This window comes from Myripristis murdjan, chromosome 10, assembly GCF_902150065.1.
Source record: "Myripristis murdjan chromosome 10, fMyrMur1.1, whole genome shotgun sequence".
Lineage (NCBI taxonomy): Eukaryota > Metazoa > Chordata > Actinopteri > Holocentriformes > Holocentridae > Myripristis > Myripristis murdjan.
The window spans coordinates 24554606-24563838 of NC_043989.1; the positions used below are offsets into that span (position 1 = coordinate 24554606).

Sequence of the window (9233 nt, forward strand, 5' to 3'; positions counted from 1 at the left end):
TAATGATATGACCTCGATGCACTGAAACATTGAACAGTTGGACATGTGCATTCAAAAGTTTACAGAAGGTCACATTAAGTTCACCTGTAAAGGTTATAATGCATTTTAGGTTCATCCTGAAATTTCACCCTAAAGCCAAATATCCCTAACTTTTTGTGAGTAGTGTATATTAAAAAAAAGTAGCGAGGACACATGGAATGGAGGCTTTAGGGTTCACCAGGTCCACTCCAGTCAGTAGCATACCCTCCTGGTAAAGATGGACAGCAGTATCCTGGAAAAGAAAAGAGTATGGAGACTGACGGGTTACTGGGAACAGAAGGAGAGGGAGAGAGGATAAGAATCACTGTTAGGCATTGTTTAGGTTTATAAGAGACACAAGGTTGGTGTGTTCAATTTAAGAAAGAGTAAAACGACATGATGTTACCCACTCTTGCACAGTAGGTGGCGGTACGCACCTTAAGCTGTGTGCGGTCCGCCAGTCAGGCTTGAGGGAAGAAGCCGAAGAAGAAGAAGAAAGCGCCATGGCGGACACCGGCGCCAACCCGAACAGCGGCAATGAAAGCGATGAGGAAAATCGGAAGGTCAAGAAGCTGAAAGGGGAACCAAAAGGTGACCGAGGAGAAAATGGAGAGGAGACCAATCTGTCGGACTTCAAGCCAACGTCCGTGCTGAGGGACTCTGCACGGGACAAAACCATATTCGTCCACGGAGAGGTACGGCTAGTGCAGCTAGCCTCAAGCTAACCATAACATAGTAGACTTTTTCTTTTTATTTTCCCTTGTATTTTTCGTTTTTAGCTGCAAACTTGATATGTGATGTGACTTTGACGACTACTTCTTTAAAATAAAGACTCACGACCTGCATGCAAAAGGGCTATTTCAGTATCTGTTAGGCCCTCCTTGATGAAACTGAAACTAAAAAGGAAAGGTGATAAGGTCAGACTGGCTGGAGATTACCTGTTAGAAAAGCAAAGAGCAAAGTTATGACGAGGAGGCTTTTGTGTGCTAATTATAATTTCATAAATTTATTCGAAATATTTAGTTTCAGCTCCTTTTGTGTTTTATTTAGTGAAAAAAAAACTCCTGTAAAGTAACACCAGTTCAGACTAGGGCTGCACCATATGGACAAAACTACAAACCTGGATATTTATGTCAAATATATATGACGATGGGTTCACGCCCATTTGAAAGTTTAAATGTAGCTACATGACATAATAATACGATTTGGGTGTGCACAATGTAATTAGTTCACAAAATATTTTCTTAATCAGAACTGTCTTACACTAACTCTAACCCTAAATGTGATTATCATCCATTGCGTTGCCTTTTGAGATATTAATATCTGGCATATTCATGTATAGATAGTTGTGTGATAGTGATATACGGCAAAGCCCTAGTTCAGAGGGACAGTGTCAGGTCTGTAGTGTTGTTGGAAGTTGCTGTGCGTATCTTTAGTGCAGACTGCATGAGTGTGTGCTTGTTGTGGGTTGGGTCAATAACTCCAATGTCATAATTATTATTATTTTTTTTAACCATGGTGTTCAGCCCCACTGCACACCTACACCTTTCAAAATATTAGTCCCCAATCACAACTGAGTATCCAAAATGAAGAGTAATGAAAAAGTGGTAATAAGTTATGTCCTGTGGTTTATGATGGTGGTGGTGATAATAATGATGATGATGATGTCTCAGGGTAAGGGGAAGAAGAAAGTGGACTTGTCTTGTCTTGTTTTCTCCAAGTCACGACCATACCGGTGATTTTGGATGTTTGGCCCATTCACTTCAATTTGCCCACATTTTACTTTGCAGCAAACCATTTTGCAAATCACCTGGGTGCACTATAGATTTCACCGCAAATAATCAAATCCCCTCCATTTTTAAATTAGATTTTCTTTGGTTGAAACACCAAGCTTATAATGTTCTGCTTCTGCGGCTTACAAAGTCAGTGCCTTTCATAATGGACTGAACAAATAATTGGCCGTGTAAAGCAAACGTTTCCCAGGGGACTATTTTCCCCGCCGGAGGGAAACTCAAGAGTGCTGTTGCTTTTAGGAAAGTTAATGTGGACGACTTTATTACAGTGATGTTATACTGGAGTGAAGAAAGTTTGAAGTCTGTGAATGTTCAATTACATGTTGTAGTGGGATGAATGGAAACCAGTTGCTGGATAAAAGGGAGGAAAAACACCACTGCTTGCTTTGGGGAAAGATTAGCAGAAATGTGAAGTATAAATGCAAAATTAACTGACGTGACCCTTTTTATTACGACTTCTGAGTCAAGGAGAAAACCCATCATGTTACGTTGATACATGTCAGTGGTATACGGCTTGATGAACAGAATGCTATAGGTTGATATAGTCCAGTTTAAGTCTCAAAGTTCATCGTAGTGAAATGAATGGAAACCAGTGGCTGGATAAAAAGTAGGTGTAATGATATTGCAGTGCTAAAATACAACTGCTTGCTATGGGAAAAGATTAGCAGAAATGTGAATTGTACATTTTGTAGATATGCAAAACAAAAAAAACAGAAGCACTGATAGATGCGTCCTGGGCCAGTTTATGGCTAGAGTGACACTGTTGTACCTGTCGTCATCAGCTGAAAGAGCAGCCGGCGGTGGTTGTCCTGGAGAAGACCCCCTTCGGTGAAGATACCCTGACCGAGATGTTCAAAGGTGCCAAAACAAACCTGGAGGTGAAGAACGACATCTACAGCACCTACGTGTTCCAGCCTCCTGCACATCTCAACGGTACGCTCACATACACAGCTGTGAACTTCTTGCATGTGTTTTGTTTTGTTTTTTTAATTTAAAGTTCACTTTTTCAAAACTCTTGACAGCGCAGCAGCACACCACGTCAGCCAAACTGTGGCGTTTTCAGAGTTCTTGAATTGATTTCTCACTCCAACCATCAGCAAAACTTTTAATAATACAAAAAAACAAGAACAATAATAAATTCAAAGTCCTAACAACCAAAATCATAGATATTGTTTGTGTTTTTTGGTGGAATGAGTTCAGACATGCAGACAGCTGCAAGAGGACTTTTGAAAAGTACTGAGAAATACTGATAAACTGTTTTAAAAAAAAAAAGTCTTCACATCCTGTTTATTTAAATGGCGCAGTCCCTCATGCAACAGATAGTTAGCAAGCTGTACCTGTGACTAGTCTTAACTGTACGCTCTCTTATACTCTAATTCAAGTCAACCAGTTTAAATCGCTGTGTATCAGATTAACTTTGGCTGCCAGGCAAATGCCGCTGAAGTTTGGCAGCACAGTTTAATAATTCGAGTAGAAAGAAAGCTTATGCACACCTACAAAATGACAGGTGTGTTGCAGAAGTGGCTCATTAACAAGAGAAACACATGGCTCCTGCACACTTCAACTAAACTTATTTGCAAAAAAAAAAAAAAAACTTTGAAGGTCTGTGGTCTGTAACCTTGTTTGTGTTTGCTGAATAAATTCATTTTTTTGCAAGTACAGGAGCCTTCTGTTTCTCTTGTGTTTGATAATTGTACCAGATGATTTTTGGGGGGAAAGCAGCCTTTGTTCAATCAGTCTGGACTCTTAAAAAAACAAATCAGTCACGATTTGCCAAGCGGTAGCCAGTTCTAAAATACAACTGCGTGCTTTGGGAGAAGATTAGCAGAAATGCGAAGTATAAATGCAAAGTCACTGATGTGATCCTTTTATTAAGATTTCTGAGTAAAGGAAAAAACCCATCATGTTATGTTGATACAGGTCAGTGCTGCACAGCTTGATGATCAGAATGCTATAGGTTGATATGGTCCATGACTAAATGCCACACTGGCTCATGGTCTGTCTTTGTTGTTGCTGTGCAGAGATCAAGGCCACTGTGGTGTGTCCAGCCACGGAGGCGCATGTGCAAAAATACCAGCGCAAGGAGATCATCATGGTGGAGGAGACAGAAGACGACTACAAAAACATCACCCTGCCTTACATTACGAGCAAGGGCCTCAGTGTGACGGTCAGTTTCCCCCATAAGCCCCCTGAGTACAATATCAACATCTTTATGCTGGCGAGTGTTCAACATTAACTCTTTTTTTGCCTTCCCTGTTTCTGCCAGTGGGTGTACAACATCCTGGAAAAGAAGGCAGAGAAAGAACGGATCATTTTTGAAGATTCAGACAAGGAGCTTGGCTTTGTCCTCCTGCCAGATTTCAAATGGGACCAAAAGCAGGTGAGGCAGCAGGCCTGACACCAGAAGGAGACACTGACGATGCAGTTCAAAGTGGGACTCAAACTCATTGGCTTTTGCCCCCATCATGACCAAAGCAGCACCCACTTTTTGCACATGTAATCATCCTGAATGGGGACTTTTGATGCCAAATGGTCAAATTCATTTTCCATTTTCAGGGCATTTTACTTTCAAATGTGAGTTATTTCACATTCATTGAGTAAAAACAATTATCTCTGTGTGGAGTAGGATTTTTTTTCTCTCATTCTGTAAGTCCTCTTCAGAGCTGCTAGGGGCCTGAACCTCTGGTGGTGAAGCATTACTATAAAGGATATCGCTAATGCAGTTTCTCGTCTCCTCTTCCAGGTTGATGACTTGTACCTGATAGCCATCGTGCATAAGAGAGACATTAAGAGTCTCAGAGACCTGACGCCTGATCACGTGCAGCTACTTCAAAACATCTACCAGAAGGGAACGGTGAGGACGTATACAGTGAAGTTAAAGGAAACATTCCTCCAAAATACCAGCACTGATATTTCCCCACTTCCTACTGGTGCGATCTGTCCATCCAGATAGATTTTGTGTGATTTGGTGAGTCTTCGCCCCGGTGCAGTGGAACAGGATGAGTTTGGTTTTGTTTTGTAAATTTCAAACCATCAAATTTACTTGTGGAAAAAGTCAACAAATATTACACATCCAAATACCCAGATGTCAGCAAACAGTATTTATCTGCTCCATCTGAGTTCAAGCAAGAGGTGGATTGATACAGTTTCCTGGGCATTAAATAGTTCCCAACAAGGCTTTGTACCCCGAGGGGCTATGGATTATGTCAGGAATATTTTTTCATAGACTGGACTGGATGGATAAATTGTACTAGGGCTAGGGTAGGGAATATCTTTTTCTTGCTTTTTGTGTGAAGTATTGCTTTAAATTTGGTGCTGAGGTGATTATGACATGAATTTTAGACTGAATGTTTGCCAGTTTCGGTTGAATCTTTGTTTATAACGCCTTGGCAAGGAAACATCAACCCTGAACATATCTGTGCTGTCAGACGAGCCAGAAAAAAAAGCTGATCCCTGTTCTGTTGTTACAGGACGCCATCGTGCAGCGCTACGGCCTCCCCACCAACAAGCTGAGGGTCTACGTGCTCTACCAGCCGTCCTACTACCACTTCCACGTGCACTTCAACGCTCTGAGCTACGAGGTGCCGGGCAGCGGCGTGGAGCGCGCCCACCTCCTCCAGGACATCATCCAGAACCTCAAGTCCAACCCACAGTACTACAAAACCCGGACCCTCCTCTTCCCGATGAGAACCGATGACGAGCTGATCAGCATGTACAAGGCGGCGGGGAGGTTGTAGCCGCACACGACGTCAACAGGAAGAGGCGGGGCGACGTACAAGGGGGGCAGATCAAAACCCACTCATCCCCTTGTTGTTGAATCCTTCCCAAATCATGTGGCTGTAGTTTCTCAAGCCAGCTGGGTTTACCAAGACCAACTTGTTAACTCAGTTTCTTTTGAATAAGTAAACATGTGAAGAAAGGTGTTAATCCACACAGCTTGATATTCTTGCACTGTGAAATTAACCAGATTTTGCATTTCCGCTGTTCTATAATCAGTGTATTTAGGGCCCGAGCACTGGAACAGTGCGAAGCCCTATTGTTATTGTAGTGTTTTTAGGGCCCGAGCGCTGGAACAGCGCAAAGCCCTATTGTATCTGCTTCGTTTTTTTTTTTTTTTTCTTCATTTTTATTATTATTACGTCTAAATAACCCTTAATTTGACCCCCTAAACATGCTCCAAAACTCACCAAATTCGGCACGCAGGCCAGGTCTGGTGAAAAATTTCTGTGCCTAGGTGGCGCTACCGAGCGCCACCTAGGCGCAGCAGCCGCTGCGGCCCACAGGAATGTGATAGAAACACCAAACCAACGCCGAAATGTAGGTCTCATCAAGCCCTACAATTCACGTGCTGACACCCCCCACCTAAAACCAACAGGAAGTCCGCAATTTGCGTTTGAACGTCACGTTCTCGCCCAAAATTCCGCCTTTGAACAAAATCTATCTCCTCCCAGGGCGTAAATGCCAGCGGCTTGAAAATTTAATAGATGACAGAGGACACAGTGCTTAACAAAAGTTGCTAAAAACTCCGTCATTACTCGATTAGCTTGGATTTTATAAGCCCTCAAAGTCAGAGTGGCCAGAGCCAAAATCTCATTTTTTCCCATGGAGTTTGGTGTGCAGAGGCTGACACTTGGCATTAATTAAGCCCCTGGAATCTAAAGTAAAAGTCTGACGGCTTTGAAACTATGCAAATGGAAAGAGGACGAAAATTCCTACAAAAATATGTAGTTTTGATGTAGATTGGACCAAGTTTGTGGGAGCTATGAAGAGTTTTCAAACATTTTTGACTCTGGTGTGCTCTGCTCTGCACTCTGCCTGGACATGTGACTCACTCTAGCTGCCTCAGGAATGCGCAATACACACCCATTGTAAGAGCTCAGAGGGAGTAGAAAACACTCTCAAACTAAAACTGCCATAACTCAAAAACGGTAAAAAATAGCAAAATCATGTAAATGGGAGATTTATAGATCCGAGTCTTGTGACTCATTTAAGCTTTTAATCAAGTCTGTAACTGAAACGGTGACCGAGCTGTGACGCCTCAAACAGGGCTGGGTTTTCTGGATTTCTCCATTGGATTGAATGAGGATTTCTCTGTCTGCCTGCATTTTGGTGTGATCATGGAGCAGCTGCCAGTACTCCTGTCGCTCACACACTAGGACTTCCGCGGCCTTTCAAAATAAAAGCCCAAAACTCTTTCAAAATAAAAGCACCGAAAAATACCCTTAAAACTGGCAAAAACGGACAAATTGTCCACACTTCGACACGCGCGCCGTCCCCGACATGCACGGGGGGGCGAGGGCCCGTCCAACGCTGCTTGCAGCTTTAATTTTCTTCTCCTTCTCCTTCTCCTTTCTTATTATTATTACGTCAAAATAAACCTTAATTTGACCCCCTAAACATGCTCCAAAACTCACCAAATTCGGCACGCAGGCCAGGTCTGGCGAAAAATTTGATAAAATGGACAAACGGACCCCCTAAGTGCAAAAATGGGCTCGGTAGCGCCACCTAGGCACACAAAGGCAGCCGCTGCGGCCCACAGGAATGTGATAGAAACACCAAACCAACGCCGAAATGTAGGTCTCATCAAGCCCTACAATTCACGCGCTGACACCCCCCTCTAAAACCAACAGGAAGTCCGCAATTTGCGTTGGAATGTTCACGTTCTTGCCCAAAATTCCGCTTTGAACAAAATCTATCTCCTCCCAGGGCGTAAATGTCAGCGGCTTGAAAATTTAACAGATGACAGAGGACACAGTGCTGAACAAAAGTTGCTAAAGACTTGTTATTAATTCGAATCGTTTGGATTTTATAAGCCCTCAAAGTCACAGTGGCCAAAAACAAAACCTCATTTTTTCCCATGGAGTTTGGTGTGAAGAGGCTGACACTTGGCACTAATTAAGCCCCTGGAGTCTAAATTAAAAGTCTGACAGCTTTGAAAACTATGCAGATGGAAAGAGGACGAAAATTCCTACAAAAATATGTAGTTTTGATGTGGATTGGACCACGTTTGTGGGAGCTGTGAAGAGTTTTCAAACGTTTTTGACTCTGGTGTGCTCTGCTCTGCACTCTGCCTGGACATGTGACTCACTCTAGCTGCCTCAGGAATGCGCAATACACACCCATTGTAAGAGCTCAGAGGGAGCAGAAAACACTCTCAAACTAAAACTGCCATAACTCAAAAACAGTAAAAGATAGCAAAATCATGTAAATGGGAGATTTATTCCGAGTCTTGTGACTCGTTTAAGCTTTGAATCAAGTCTGTAACTCAAACGGTGACCGAGCTGTGACGCCTCAAACAGGGGTGAGTTTTATGGATTTCTCCACTGGATTGAATGAGGATTTCTCTGTCTGCCTGCATTTTGGTGTGATCATGCAGCAGCTGCCACTACTCAAGTCAGTCACACACTAGGACATGCTAAGGGCGCCATCTGCTGGAGGGGCGCTGCTAGTGGCCAGAGGGGCACCAGCAGCGAATGTACTACCAGTGGGTTTTTGTTGGCGTCGTGTGTGTGTGTGTGTGTGTGTGTGTGTGTGTGTGTGTGTGTGTGTGTGTGTGTGTGTGTGTGTGTGTGTGTGTGTGTGTGTGTGCGTGCGTGCGTGCGTGCGTGCGTGCGTGCGTGCGTGCGTGCGTGCGTGCGTGCGTGCGTGCGTGCGTGTGTGTGTATGTGTGTATGTGTGTGTTTTTGTGTGAGTGAGTGAGTGAGTGAGTGTGTGTGCCTGCATTTTGGTGTGATCATGCAGCAGCTGCCAGTACTCGTGTCGGTCACACACTAGGACTTCCGCGGCCTTTCAAAATAAAAGCCCAAAACTCTTTCAAAATAAAAGCACCGAAACATACCCTTAAAACTGGCACAAACGGACAAATTGTCTGCACTTCGACACGCGCGCCGTCCCCAACGTGCACGGGGGGGGGGGGGGGGCGAGGGCCCGTCTAACGCTGCTTGCAGCATTAATTTTGTTTGTGTCTGCCTGAGACCCAGCAAGTTGTTTTTGTATACATTTTTATGTACATTTAATGTAAAGGGCATTAATGCCACCCCTTCTAGTTAGCACTGTTTACTTGTTTGTCCCATTTTTATACGAGAAAAAATAGATTTTGATAAAACACTGTACTCTCTTTGAGATGCAGGCCTTTGCATCCCAGTGTGCTTTTCTAATGTCTGATGCCTTTTCATGTGTGTATTTAACCGGTATGACTGAAATAAACACTCTCATTTTACTAGGCCTGAAGGGAGAGATGAGAAGTCTTAACTGTTGGATGGAAGTACAGCAAATGAAATTAAAATCTATTTTCCAAATAAAGCTGTTTTGTATTGGGTATTCACTGCTTTGCACATGGAGATCTTTGCAGGGATGCAAACAGCGCGCCGAAAAGCGCAACTCGCTTTTTTCGTGGCCATTTGGGTGACTTATGTGAATCAT

General features: G+C 43.3%; 1 protein-coding gene across 1 annotated transcript; it reads left to right on the plus strand.

The window, feature by feature from the left end:
• The first annotated feature begins 481 nt into the window (after nucleotides 1-481).
• LOC115366040 (m7GpppX diphosphatase-like) lies at nucleotides 482-5808 on the plus strand. Its single transcript, XM_030061245.1, has 6 exons — nucleotides 482-713; nucleotides 2594-2744; nucleotides 3833-3978; nucleotides 4078-4191; nucleotides 4555-4665; nucleotides 5282-5808. Exons 1-6 carry the CDS (start codon nucleotides 522-524, stop codon nucleotides 5546-5548), a joined length of 981 nt encoding a protein of 326 aa, XP_029917105.1. The 5' UTR covers nucleotides 482-521; the 3' UTR covers nucleotides 5549-5808.
• The last annotated feature ends 3425 nt before the right edge of the window (nucleotides 5809-9233 follow it).

What these genes read in the sequence shown, in the direction of transcription:
- LOC115366040 (XM_030061245.1), top strand. Translation starts at nt 522, where the DNA reads ATGGCGGACACCGGCGCCAACCCGAACAGCGGCAATGAAAGCGATGAG. An exon ending in CCATATTCGTCCACGGAGAG is followed by an intron (nt 714 to 2,593) that starts GTACGGCTAGTG and finishes TGTCGTCATCAG; the next exon opens with CTGAAAGAGCAGCCGGCGGT. An exon ending in ACATCTACCAGAAGGGAACG is followed by an intron (nt 4,666 to 5,281) that starts GTGAGGACGTAT and finishes CTGTTGTTACAG; the next exon opens with GACGCCATCGTGCAGCGCTA.